General features: G+C 52.8%; 1 protein-coding gene across 1 annotated transcript; it reads left to right on the forward strand.

Moving 5' to 3' along the window:
• The first annotated feature begins 10359 nt into the window (after positions 1–10359).
• On the forward strand, positions 10360–14151 carry Lrrc25 (leucine rich repeat containing 25). The gene is made up of 3 exons (XM_006989194.4): positions 10360–10566; positions 11149–11939; positions 13443–14151. The coding sequence occupies exons 2-3, from the start codon at positions 11158–11160 to the stop codon at positions 13576–13578; spliced, it is 918 nt and encodes a 305-aa protein (XP_006989256.1). The 5' UTR covers positions 10360–10566; positions 11149–11157; the 3' UTR covers positions 13579–14151.

Here is a 14151-nt window from a genome sequence, read left to right on the forward strand (position 1 = left end):
AATTTATATAAACTTTAAAGTCTTCTACCCAGTTATTTACCGTTAGACAGATATAAATGGTTGATTACTGAGAACATTGCAAGACAAGTTCCTTTAAACAATAACAGTTATGCCGAAACCTGTGTATCCTTCCACATGAAGCCTGTTAGTAAAGCAAGCCTGTGTGAGTTTGCCTTTTTATCGGGTGACCTAATAGATCTAGAAAGGTAAGGCCTGTTTTTGTTTGTTTGTTTGTTTGGTTGGTTGGTTGGTTGGTTGGTTTTGTTTTGTTTCTTTTTTTCCGGTTTTTTGAGACAGGGTTACTCTGTGTAGCTTTGGAGCCTTTCCTGGATCTCACTCTGTAGACCAGGCTGGCCTTGAACTCACAGAGATCCACCTGCCTCTGCCTCCCAAGTGCTGGGATTAAAGGTGTGTGCCACCATATGAAATGCATCCACCAGGCAGCTGCTGCTAAGTTGATGAAGCCAGAGTTAGTCGTCAGCAACATCAGAGATCTTTTTTTTTTTTTTTGGTTTTTCGAGACAGGGTTTCTCTGTGTAGCTTTGCGCCTGTCCTGGAACTCACTTGGTAGCCCAGGCTGGCCTCGAACTCACAGAGATCCTCCTGCCTCTGCCTCCCGAGTGCTGGGATTAAAGGCGTGTGCCACCACCGCCCAGCAACATCAGAGATCTTAGAAGCATCAATTAAATGTTAGACTTACCCAATACCTAGATGGTCGCACTAGGCTCTGGTGGTCTCAGTGGCTTCCTTGGGGACAGTAGTGGTAAGTCCTCAGCTGTCATACAGGACAGCATTAACTCTTCAGCTGCTGCACAGGACAGCATAGGCCTTTGGTTGCCAAACCCGGGCCTGAGAGATGTTCCTGTAGAGAAGGAACTTGGGGACTTTACTGTGAAAAAGCAGAATAGAGCAATCACTCCAACAGGGTCCACAGTTTGTGCAGGGACTGGGCGGCAGGCAAGGCATGGGGCAATTCTGCCCAGTGGTTAGCATCGCCACAGTCCAGGTGCAGTCACTGTGCCCTGTCTGTCTTCTTTGGAGACGTAGGGATGCTGCCAGGAGCTGGGACCTCTGTCTGTCATAGTCAGCTTTTTCCATTAAACACTTGAAATGCCACATTCAGCAGATCTTTGAAAAGTTGAGGGTTATCTATTAAGTGTACCTGATTTCAAATAAACCTTGTTTTTTAGTAACTTGTTGTAGGTTCAACCTTGAGAGCATATTATAGGAGGATACGTAAAGCTTGTCTCCCCACTCCCAGAAATGAATTACATTTTTAAAAATTTTGGTCATTTATAAGGTGACTATTACTCGTCTTAATCACCTTTAACAGTTTATAATAAGCTAGTCACTTATATAAGATTAGGATTTTATTCCTGTTAAGTTTAGCCTGAAAATTACTACAAGTCTTTTTTTTGGGGGGGGAAGGGGGATGGTTTTTGAAGACAGGATTTTTCTGTGAAGCCCTGGCTATCCTAGAACTTGCTCTGTAGCACAGGCTGGCCTCAAACTCACAGAGATCTGCCAGCCTCTGCCTTCTAAGTGCTGGGATTAAAGGTGTGTGCCACCACCACGCAGCTGAAAATTACAATTCTTGAGTTGAAGTTCTTTTAGTATGAGTATAAAACTTTAAATCTTAAATACAACCCATAGGGAGACTGGCAACTTTATTTTCCTAGTCCTTACATAGTACACCATTGCAGAATAACAGCCACGAGCTAGGTAGGATTTCCAGGCGGAGAGGACGCTGGGCAGAGAAGGCAGAGACGCCAGCAGACAGAGCAAGTGGCATGGGCAGTGTGGGGATGAGGTGAAGCCATGAGACAGGTAAATGTTGACAGAAATGGGCTAAGTTATAAGAGCTAGTTAGAAACAAGCCTAAGCGACGGCCAATCTTTCATAACTAATATGTCTCTGTGTTATTTTTTTCTGAGCTGGCATCCCAAAGAAAAGCCTTCTACATATGTACATATATGTCACCCAACATGGGCACCAGGTGAAGCATTTATGAGATTTATCTGATTATTCTTTGTCAATATAAACTCAGGAGTCAGATATCGAGAAAATGATGAGAGAAGTGGTGGAGAAGCAACCAATGGTGTCCCTCTCTCTCTCTCTGTCTGTCTGTCTGTCTCTCCCTCTCTCTCTCTCTCTCCCTCCCTCCCTCCCTCCCTCCCTCCCTCCCTCCCCCTCCCTCCCTCCCTCCCTCCCTCCCTCCCTCCCTCCCTCCCTCCCTCCCTCTCTCTCTCTCTCTCTCTCTCTCTCTCTCTCTCTCTCTCTCTCCTATTAATTCCTGTGTCTACCTGTCCCCAGTGCAAGTGTTACTGCTCTGGAGGGAAAGTCTCCTGGCTGTCCGTACCCACAGCGCTGTTCTGGTGGGCGATGGTTTCCCTCTCAGGAACGTAGCAGCTCTGCTCCTGCTCCAGTGAACGTTGTTACTTCTCTGCCTTGCTCCATTCTGGCAAAAGAAGGTCATTACCCAAATATCATTCAAGAGACTTATTAGGAGGGAGGAATCCAGGAGAGTGGCTGCCTCTGCCAGGGTGGACAAAGGCAGCTGCCAACTGAACAGGCACAGGGTTTATACAGAGCTTCTTAGCGGCAGAGTTTTTCCAGGGTTAAGATTTTCAGGGTTAGACAAACTCAGAGATTGGCTAGATTTCATGCTCATGAATTGATTGGTTTTCCTGCTCAATTGGTCAGGGGCAGAGAGTTTCTTTGGCTGGCCCTTTTACCCTATACTCAGTCCTCCCAAACCTCTATGGATAATTTTGGTCAGCTCGTAGCTAGCTCTGCCCTCTGATTCAAAGCAAATTTTATCAACAGTCTTGGGAGCATCAGAATGCTATCAAAATATCACACAACAGAAGAATGCACACAGACAAGCAAAACATAGACACAGCAGAGTAGCATTCAGAGTTTCGCCGTTTGATCAAAGAAATTTTCTTAACAAATAGGAGGCTTATTTTCCATTGCCTCCCAACATAAGCCCAGTGCCAGGAACCCACTGGAGGCTTCTTTTATTCTTTTTAAAGATTTATTTATTTATTATGTATACAGTATTCTGTCTGCATGTGTCCCTGCAGGCCAGAAGAGGGCGCCAGATCTCATTACAGATGGCTGTGAGTCACCATGTGGTTGCTGGGAATTGAACTCAGGACCTCTGGAAGAACAGCCAGTGTTCTTAACCTCTGAGCCATCTCTCCAGCCCACACTGGAGGCAGAGGCAGGTGGATCTCTGTGAATTCAAGGCCAGCTTGGCCTACAGAGCAAGTTCAGGACAACCAGGGCTACACAGAGAAACCCTGTCTCGAAAAACCAAAATAAATAAATAGAAGCTTCCATGACTTACCGGAGGAGGCCTCTCAAAGAGAGAAGAAGATGGTTACTGTTTTCCTTGTTTTGATGCAGCTGTTCACCTAGGCAGTCTGACAAGCTGAAGGCATGCCTCGGGAATTTGGAATATCCCATGGTATGCAACCCCTGAGTAGCAGCTCCTTAGGCCCAGAGGGCCAGAGGTAAGGGTGTGGCTTCTGACCTTCTGAATTTGGGCTCTTGTCTTGATCTCGCTGGGGCCTCTAAATGTTAATCCCAAAGATGTGCCGAGAAAGACCACTAACCTAGATCATCATGACCAAATTAATTAAAACTTGCTCTGTAGACCAGGCTGGCTTCAAACTCAGAGATTTGCCTGCCTTGTCCTCCTGAGTGCTGAGATTAAAGGCGTATGCCAACACTGTCTGGCTTAAAGCAAGATTTTTATTCCTGTACACAGGCTGCCTCCCTCTAAGGCGGGGTTGCAGAGGTCAGCACTGGATGTGTGGAAGACAAAGCTCTTATAGCTCAGAGGAAGTTCTGGGGGATGTCTTTCTGTGCGCTGTGAATATATGTTGTTCCAAATGGTTAACACGCTGCTTTGGTCTATGGCAAGACAGCTTACAGGCAGGCAGGAAATCTAAGCAGAGAGGATTCCTAAGAGACAGGTGGGGAGAGGAGACGCCAGCTGACCTGTAACTCCACAGCCACATGGCAACAAACAAATGAATTGAAATGGGTTAATTTAAGGCGAAAGAGCTACCTAACAAAAGCCTGAGCCATAGGCCATACAGTTCATGATTAATATAAGCCTCTGTGTGTTTACTTGGGACGGAGTGGCTGCCAGCCAGGCCAGACACAGGAAAACTTGCAACTACAGGTAGGGGGTTTCTAATTGGGGGAAACAGGTGGGGTTACAGGAGCGGAAGATGAACAAAACAAGTTAGCCCTCCTGAAGCAAAGTTCATAGTTGTAACAAGGTAGCCGCAGGTGCTCATATAGGCCTTTGAAACAGAGGTCGGGTTGCAAGATGGTTATAAATAACATTTAGAAACAAAGACACAATTTCCATCCTGGAACAGGCAGTACAGAACCCTTTGTAGTTAAGGTCACAAGTGGGGCATAGGGCAGTCCTTGAGAAGAAGAAATTTAATCATAAACGGGAATGAGCCTAGTTGTCTTTACTCTGATGACTTTAAGCTCAAGTTGGAGGCAGGCTGGTTCTTCCCTCTCTGTAATTCCACTTCCAGGGCATCCAGCAGCTTCACACAGACTTATGTACAAGCAAAACACCAGTGCACAGGAAATAAAATCAGCTGCTTTACTAGGAGAGCACGCCAGCCAATCGGTGGAGATTTGGCTGCATCTGGTAGGTGCTCAATAAATGCTGCTTCTTCCCAGACATACAGCACCATCTAGGGCTGGGGCGTGGCTTAGGTAAATTGCTTGCCCAGCGTGGCCAGGCCCTGGATTCCACCCCAGCACACACACTTGTTACCTGTTAACTAAAGTTGGTGGGGGGCACCTACATCCCACATTTTGCCGACTGACTGGTCAGAATTTCAGTGATTGCGGACAGTGGAATGCAGCAGGTCTGGAGTTTAGTTATCCTAAGCTACAACAGCCCGTAAATGTCAATGTCCCTTCTGTGTGTGACTGACAGGTAAATCCTTCTGTATGGCACAAACTGGGCCCTAGAATCCACTAACCAAAGACTCAGGAGCAATGTGTGGCTGGAGAGACGGTTCAGCCATTAAAATCAGTTGCTGATCTCACGAGGAACCGAGTTCTGTTCCAGCCTCCAGTGGCTCACGATGGCGGGAAACTCGGGGCTTCCTGGTGCTCACACATGCACTCACCCTCTCACACACATACATTAAAAAAAAGTTTTTGAAAGGCTGAGGGCCACGGAAGCCTGTAATAATCGTGAAAGGCTTTGCTTTCCCAGGGGTAGGAACACTTGGCAAACTTCTGGATCCAGGCAGCAGCATCATGGCCTCTGCTCAGATGTGCTCAGACCTTCTCTGTGGTTACAGAAACTAAAAAGTCAGTCAAGCAGCCCGGGCCTCAGTTTCTGTAGCAGACTTTCTTGGATTGCCACCATGACATGGAGACTTATTATTAATTATAAATACTCAGCCTTAGCCTGGGCTTGTTTCTAGCTAGTTTTTTTTTTTTTTTACTTAAATTAACCCATTTCTATTAATCTATGTGCTGCCAAAGGCTCGCTTGCCTCATCTGCGTACTGTCCATCCTGCTTTCCTTCTTCCTCTGTGTCTGTCTGTCTGGATCCCCTTTTCTCTCTGCCTGCCAGCCCCCGCCTATCGCTTCTCTGCTTAGCTCTTGGCCACTCAGCTTTTCATTCGACCAATCAGGTGCCTTAGGCAGGCAATGCGAAACAGCAACACATTTTTATGTCATTAAACAAAGGCAGCATGAACAAGTGCAACACATCTTTACAAATATTCTATTCCACAACACGTTTCCCCATCTGTGAAATGGGCATAATGTTACTACTCTATGTAAGGAAAAGGGGCTGGCTAGAGAAACCCACCCTGACCCTGGAGCCCAGAATTAGGGAAGGATGGCTCAGATAAGGCCAGTGAGAGAAACACAGTTTAGCTCAAATCAGAGCCATCTCTGCCCCTGTCCAACTGACTTGTGAAATCAACCAATCACAGAGCAGGACAGCAGAATCCTGGCCCTAGGGCCCAGGACCAGGGAAAGAAACACAGCCTGTGTTTGGGACCTGGGCCAGAGAAATGGACCAAGGAAACATGCCCTGACTCTGAAACCAGTACCAAAGAAACGCTCTTGGCCCCTAGAATCAGAGTCAGTGAAAGAAATGTGCCCTGGCCTTAGAGGTAGTGTCAAAAAGTCAAGAAAGGCCAGTGAAAGAAACACAGTTTGGCCCTGAAATCAGGGCCATCTCTGCCCCTTGCTCACAAAACTGGCCAATCCCTGGGCAGAAAATAAACTAACCAATCACAGTTGACTCCGCCCCCTAGACATCCTATATAAACCGCCCTGCCCAGTCAGTTTTGAGCTGTTCTCTCCACCCTGGTAGAGGCAGCTACTCTCCTGGACTTCTCCCTCCCAAATAAACCTCTTTCTCAAAAGAGTATTGGGTGAAGACCTTCATTGACTGGTGAACAGAAGAACCTTGCTGGGACGTCCCATAGTGGACTGACTAAGAGCTGGTAACACTGAGTCAGAGATTGTGGCTCTCCAGGAGAGGAGCAGCATTGCTGTGTCCTGCGGGGAAACCATCCCCCATCATACCATCATAACTTCCCAAAGAGTCAGGATACCCTGACTTTCCCGAAGAGTCAGGGTACCCTTCCTTGCTGAAGCAGTTCCAGGCCTGACTCTCCCGAGAAGTCAGAAAACCTTCCTTTCCAAGGTTAGGCTGTTTCTTTGCAGTCTCAGCCATCAGAGCTGTGCTAAACAGCTTCAGGTGTCCGGGACACCCTCAGGGCAGAGCTCTTGTTCTGAGTAGCTCTGAGGTGTCCGGGATACCTCGCCCTCTAGGGCTGAACTGTCTCCTTACAGTTTCAGCCATCAATTTGCTTACATTTGGTGCTGAAACCCAGGACACCAAACCCAGAGTTTTTGCAGTTTACTTACTCTCTCTAGGATTCTAGGCAGGGGCTGCACCCTGAGTCATGCTCCCAACCCCTCATTGGGGCATCCCAGTCTCCTTATGTAGCCCAGGCTGGCCTGTCAAGCATGGGCAGCAGTGACCAGACAGAAAGTCCTGCTGTCCTAGGTCCTCAGTGGTGAGTGTGGCCATGTTCTTGTGGTTCAGGGCTTTCTCTAAAACGCCCTGGACCAGGGATCCCCATGGACTCCCAGGTAGAAATGCAGTTGGGGCCATGATGTGTCGACCACCCTGGCTTCCATCATGCCTATTTTATTGTCTGTTTGTTAGTTTTTGTTTTTGTTTTTCGAGACAGGGTTTCTCTGTGTAGCTTTGGAACCTTTCCTGGAACTCGCTTTGTAGCCCAGGCTAGCCTCGAACTCACAGAGATCCTCCTGCCTCTGCCTCCTGAGTGCTGGAATTAAAGGCGTGCGCCACCACCGCCCGGCCGCCTGTTTTCTCTGTAAGCGGCTTCTATAATTCTGTGGCGTTTCTGCAGACACTAGGGCCGGCAGAGAAAACCCTGTTCAACACGACACAGGGACCGGTTTCTGGAGTCTGACTCTGGGTGACCGACTGTAGCTATATTGAAGTACTGCACAATTTTGGGGGAAAGTGTCCTGAAGATGATTGACTCCGTCCCGTGTGCACAACAGCGCTTGAGACTTGTTTACAATGAAGCTCTTTACAAAGCACATATGGCCTCCTCCGTGAGGATGGGTCTGTTGGCTCAGAAACAAAATGCTCGAGAGAAGGGTGTAGGGATAATGACTGAAATCAACTCCTCGGAGTGTGAGCGACCAGCGCTTCAGACGGCGCAGGTCCCGGGACCTTAACTACCTCCACTCGAAGCTTTCTGGGTGGAAGACAGCCCTGCTGTTGAACATTCCTGGTTTCCCTAGAGTTTACCTGTGAGCACAAGGCCCTGGTACCCAACCCTGGGGAGGCAGAGGCAGGAGGATGACACTTCTGAGGCAATCTAAGCTACACTGGCTGAATAGCTAAAAACCTTTGTGCAGAATCCTTTAACTCTAAATTCTTTCAGAACCAAAAACTGGGTTTGCAGGACACAGTGGGAGCTTCCTCCCAGGCGGGACGCAGCCAGCGTTTGCTCTCAGTGTCCCTGGGCACCTAGTACATCACCTGTCACCTGCTGTGGTCTTTGTTTGCCCTCCCCTTCCTGTGGACAAGAGTGGATTGCGCTCATTGCAGAGAGTCCTCGCGGCCCCTGTGGCCATCACAAGGAGGGTGGGCAGATCCGTGGTGTCAGCCTGGAGGGAGAGGCAGCGGGGGACTGACCCCGGAGGCTGAGGGGACTGGGGGTCCCAGGACAGGAGCTCAAGGGGTTTGGGGATAGCAGGGCTCGATTGTGGGGGTCATATATTGGGGATCTCAGTGCTGAGAGCTCCGTGTCTGTGTCACTGTCTCTAAGGGTCTTGGGAGCTGTGTGTGTCTGTGCATGTGCGCATGCGTGTGTGCATGTGTGTGCGCGTGCGTGTGCATGTGCACGTGTGTGTGTGTGTGTGTGTGTGTATGTCTGTGCGTGTGCGTGTCTGTGTGCGTGCGTGTGTGTCACTGGCATTTGGGAAGGTCAGGGGATCTCCCGATAGCTCTGAAGGTATTTTGGGGCATCTCTGAGCACACATGGCTGCTGGGCTACCCCTGAAGGTCTGGGGATCGCTGAGTGTGGAGGACAGCTGTGAGCTGCTTGTGGTGACACTGGGGATTCTGTGGCCTGGCCCTGCCTGTGCCACACCCAGTCTCCCAACTGTGAGGACCAGCTGCGGGGGCGGGGGGGGGGCTCCTTGTCTAGCTGAACTTTTTATTGTGCTCAGCACACACAGACACACACAGACACATAAACATACACATACATACACACAGACACATGAACATACACACACATACACATACACATAGACACAGACACACACATACACACAGACACACACATACACACACATACATACACATATACACACACATACACACATAGACACAGACACATACACACATACACACATATACACATACATACACACACAGACACACACACATACACACACACACATACACACACACACATACACATAGACACAGACACACACATACACACAGACACACACATACACACAGATACACACAGACACATAAACATACACACACATACACACAGACACACACATACACAGACACATACACATAGACACACACATAGACACACATACACACAGACACACACACACAGACACATAAACATACACACACATATACATACACACAGACACAGACACACACATGCACACAGACACACACACACACAAATTAAATAAGTGAAATAATAATAAAGAAGCGAGCAGCATTTCCCACATCCACTCTGCTGTGTGTCTGTCCTCAATGCTTCCAGGAGACTCCACTTCCCGGGAAGAGCCCCGATGTCGTGAGCAGACCTGAGGCTGCTAGCGCCTGGGGTGGGTGTGCTCATGTCACTGTGACTGACATCTGTCACTCAGGGTCACGAGTTCCTGCCATGGGCATCATGTGACAGGGATGCGACTCCAGATTGCTCTGCAGCAAGCTCTCTCCACGGCTGAGCATCCTCTGCACGGGGCTCCGGGCCTGGCCACCCTGTCACCGACCCGCAGCGTGGGACTCCTGTGTCCCCTGACCCTGCAGGGCCTTGCCTCTGAGTGGGCAGAGTCCACGGGACTCCGACCCACGACCTCACACAGCCTTGGCCGCTTCCCCTTCCTGTCAGCGACCTGCTGGGTCGGTTCCTTCAGACAGACAGCCCTCACACCAGGACACCCTCCCTCCCCTGTGCACAGGCCAGCCCGGCTCCCACGGGCCCTCGGGTCCTGGGGTTTACACCTGTGCCCCGTGAGAGGCCAGCTCCTCGGCTCCTCAGGCCACAGGACCTTAGCTCCTGACGTCCTGTTCGGGAACTGCTCTGGCTGCCTGTCAAGTTTGTTTATCAGCGATGTCCCCTCCCCTGGCAGGCGCTAAAGCTCCCCTTCAACAGGCGCACAGACTTCCACAGACTTCCACTGCGCCTCTGTGCAACGGTGGAAAACTAAGGACAGGGTTTAAGAATCCTTGGGAAACTCCTAGCCATGTGTTGAAGCCCCAGCGTTAATGTCCCCTCCTCTAGGATGCCTCGCAGGATCCTGTCCCTTTTCTGGGCCTGTCCTGACTCCATGGTGTGTGTGTGTGTCTGTGTCACTGTCCAGCTCTGTCCTTTCCCAGGACCAGATGGCCCTGAGTACCTGCCCAGGGCCGAGGCATCCGTAGCGATTGTTGTTGAGTGAATATTTGCAGAGCCCAGCAGAGGTCAGGAAGCGGGTGGGGAAGCTGCGGGCCAGGGAGCACAGGGTGAGGTCACTGGCTTCCAGCAAGGGAGAAGTGGGGCAGGGCGGCCCCTCCCCCTGAGAGCCCGAGGCTGCGCAGGGCCGGTCTCCGGCCTCCTGTCCCCTCCGCTGTTCCTCTTCTCCCAGGCTCGGGGCCAGAGGTGGAGAGCGCGGGGTCGTGGCTCAGCCGGGGCCGCCACGGTGAACCCCAACCCAGACCCCGGGGCTCGCGACACCACAAAGGCCGGAAGGTGACACCAGGAGGTAAGACCCGGGCTCTCGGGGCACAAGCAGCAGCCGGCGCACCCGCCTCCCGCACCCCTGGGTCTGAGATGCGGAGTAGCGGGGTCTGCAGGAAAGGTTGCCAGGACCCGGGCTGGGCGGTTTCCAGGGCAACCACTCATCTACATATGGCCGCGTTTTGGCCAACGAGAGCGCTGCAGATGATCGAGGTTGAGGTGTGTGGGAGGGTGGTCTAGTCTTCAGCAGGCGCAGGATGCACCCATTTCACAGACCAGGAGATGGAGGCTTGGGGACCAGGGATGCTCAGGGAGAGGTGGCCAGGCAGGGGCAGTGTGCTTCCATGTCAGAAGAGCTGAGCTGGTTGAGGGTCTTTTATTTGGGTTTGAGGCAGGGTCCCCCTCTGTAGACCAGGCTGGCCACGAACTTATGAGAGACATCTTACAACTTACATCCACCTGCCTGTGCCGGCTGAGACTAAAGGCCTGCGCCACCACCTCTAGCCTGGTTTGAATTATTAAAGTATTTTTTTTTAAACCCACAACATTCAGCCTGGGCAGGAGACGGCAGGGTGAGGTGACCATGTGACGCCCGTGTCCCACACAGGTTGCTGGAATGGGGGCCACCAGGGCCAGGCTGCTGTGGACATGTCTTCTGCTGCTGCTGGCCCTGCTCCAGGAGTCGGGGAGTCAGGATCTCACCTGCACAGCGTCCTCAAGCCTTGTGAACTGGACCCAGACATTCAGTGACACTTGCCTCAATTTCAGTGGCCTTGGCCTGTCCCTGCCGAGGACCCAGTCCCTGAGGGCCAGCCGCGTGCAGGTCCTGGACCTGTCCAGGAACAAGCTGCGGGCTCTCCCTGGGCTCTTCTTCGCCAGCCTGGAGAAGCTCCGAACCCTGATTGTCACCCACAACCAGCTGCTCAGCGTAGACGGGGCGCTGGCGCTGCGCTGCGACCTGGAGCTCAGGGCCGACTGCAGCTGCGCGCTGGCCGCCTGGTACCACATTCGCCAGAACAACTGCTCGGGGGCGCAGGAGCCGCCGTGTCTGCACCCGGGCTCGGGGGCCCCCGGGAACCTCTCCACCTTCCTGCAGCTCAGCTGTCCCGCCGGCTGGGCCCCGTGGGCCGTCGGCGCCCTCGTGGCAGGGACTCTCCTCCCGGCGCTGGCCGTCGGTGGGTCCGTGCTGGCCTGGAGGCTTCGGCGACACCGGGGGACCAGTGGCCAGGCCCTCAGCAAAGCCCAGGGCTCACACGACCCCCCCAGACCGGCGCCAGGCTTCCTGCCGAGCGCCCAGCGGCGGGGCCCCAAGGCGCCGGCCACGCCACCGGACAGGGCCACGCTGGACTACGAGAACGTCTTCATAGGCCAGGGGCCCGAGGAGTGGCCTGCACCCGGGTGAGTGACCACGGGGGCCACAGGGGGTGGACTCGGCAGAGCACGGGGCTGTGCACCCGCCACCACCATGTGCTTGCAGCCCTCGGGAGTCGGAGGCAGGTGGATGACCACGAGTTTGAAGTCAGCCTGAGAACTTCGAGTGGGCCTCCTGCAGGCTGTGTGCAGGCTGTGTGGCGCTGGCCACGCAGCCGCACCTCTCTGTTTCCATGAGGATGAGGGCCGACCTCACCTCCCGGGGTCGCGAACCCGGGTCACAGCTCCGGAGAGCGGGGTGGGCTGTAAGCCGTGACTGTGTGTCCGTGTGACACCTGGGATGCTCAGCCGGTTAAGACCGGAGGAGCGAGTGGTGGTGGCGTGCCTGTGTCCCAGCACCGTGGGGCGGAGGCTGGAGGATGCCGAGTTTGAGGCCAGCAGCCTGACCACACGACTCTGTCTCAACCAACCAAGCACGAAAAGAAAGAAAGAAAAACGGGGGAAGTTTGTGGCCGGGAAGAGGGAAGGAAGAGAGGCGGGGCTGGAAGCTGAGGCCGGGGATTCGGGCGGAGGGGGAGGGGTATGCAAATGAGATGCAAATACCGAGAAAGCGGAAGTAGCCGCGGAGAGGGAGGGAGGTCGCTGACCTGCGCTAAGCTTCTCTGTTGCCTTCACCGTCCCAGCTCGGCCCGGGGCCTGCTGCGCCTGCAGGGACCCGGGTTCGGTTCCTCCCACACACGTGAAGTTCCCAGCGCTCTCCCGGCCTCCTCGGAGCTCACAGGCAAAGGATAATAAGGAAATACTGTTAAAAGTGAAGTCGGAGGGGCTGGGCCGGGCTGGAGCACCTGCTCGGACACACCCGCCCTGGGCGCCACCCGCACCACCCCATCACCTCTGGGAGGCAGAGGCAGGAAATCCGAGTTCAAGGCTAGCCTGGGCTACATGAGACTTTGTCTAAAAAAAAAATGAAAAACACAACCACAAAGCGTGTGAAGGTGTGTTCTGGGATTGGAGAGAAGAGAGGGCACGTACACCACGCACTCGTACCACACACGCGTGCACAGGCGTGCGCACACACCATGCATGCAGACACTATGCCCGCACATATAAGACTCAAATTTAGCGTGTTCTTTCCACTCTTGTGTTTTGACGGTGCAGAAGCAGAGGCTTTCCGAGGCTTGGGAGTGATTTGCCCACCCACTGGGGGCTGAGTGTTCAAATCTCTGCCCATGAGGGACGATCTCATCCGAACCACCGAGGACGCTTGGACACCTCGTCCAATTTCCTGGCCGCAGCGGGTTTCCTGTAATGTTAAATACATTAGTAACCCACGCAGGCCCTTCTCACCCTTTTGACTTAAGAACTCTAGGACTGAGTGTGTGTGTGTGTGTGTGTGTGTGTGTGTGTGTGTGTGTGTGTGTGAGAGAGAGAGAGAGAGAGAGAGAGAGAGAGAGAGAGAGAGAGAGAGAGAAAGTGTGCCACATCCCTCTCTGACTCAGCCAAGGCCCTGACGCCCATCTGTTCCCGCAGGAGCCCTTCCGGGGACACCGACTTCTACATGAATTACAACGGTGACAACCTGGACCCTCAGCCGGTCTACTGCAACCTGGAGTCCCTGGGAAGGGCCCCAGGGTACAACCAGGAGTATGTGGCCCCAGGGCGCTGAGACCCCAGCCCCTCCCTCCGTGGGGACAGAACACTGAGCCCTGAGACTCCGCCGCTGAAGCCCCCACGCTCCCCAGGACTCTCAACGTCAGAGGGGGTGCTAGGACCCCCAAAGTGTGAGGAGGGTCTCGAGCCGAACCCACGGTCAGTGGGCAGGCAGGTGGTGCTCAATAAATGCTGTGGGCCACATGGGGCTAAGTGCCTGACTGACCCGGATTCCACATCCCCATCTGGGATCCCAAGTGGCTCTGCATCCATCTGGTCCCCCTACCCCCTCCTCTGCCCCCTCCCCTGCCCTCTCCTCCCCTCCCCGCCCCCCTTCCCTCCCCAGCTCTGGCTTCCTGGGTCAGAGGCTTGTAGCCTGTGTGGCTTCCCCTGCCTGTCTGTGTGTCCTTTTTCCTTTCCTTCTGTCCTTCCCATCTAGGTTCACTGCTCACCAAATAGACGGACAAACAAATAAACAAAAGGAGCCTAAAGACACTCCAAGGCTGTGGCGGTTGCTCTTGGCTTTCAACCTGACTGCATCTGGAATTAATTAAAACCTAAGACGGAGGGCACACCTGTTTAACTCAAA

The sequence above is a fragment of the Peromyscus maniculatus genome, chromosome 17 (assembly GCF_049852395.1).
Source record: "Peromyscus maniculatus bairdii isolate BWxNUB_F1_BW_parent chromosome 17, HU_Pman_BW_mat_3.1, whole genome shotgun sequence".
NCBI lineage: Eukaryota > Metazoa > Chordata > Mammalia > Rodentia > Cricetidae > Peromyscus > Peromyscus maniculatus.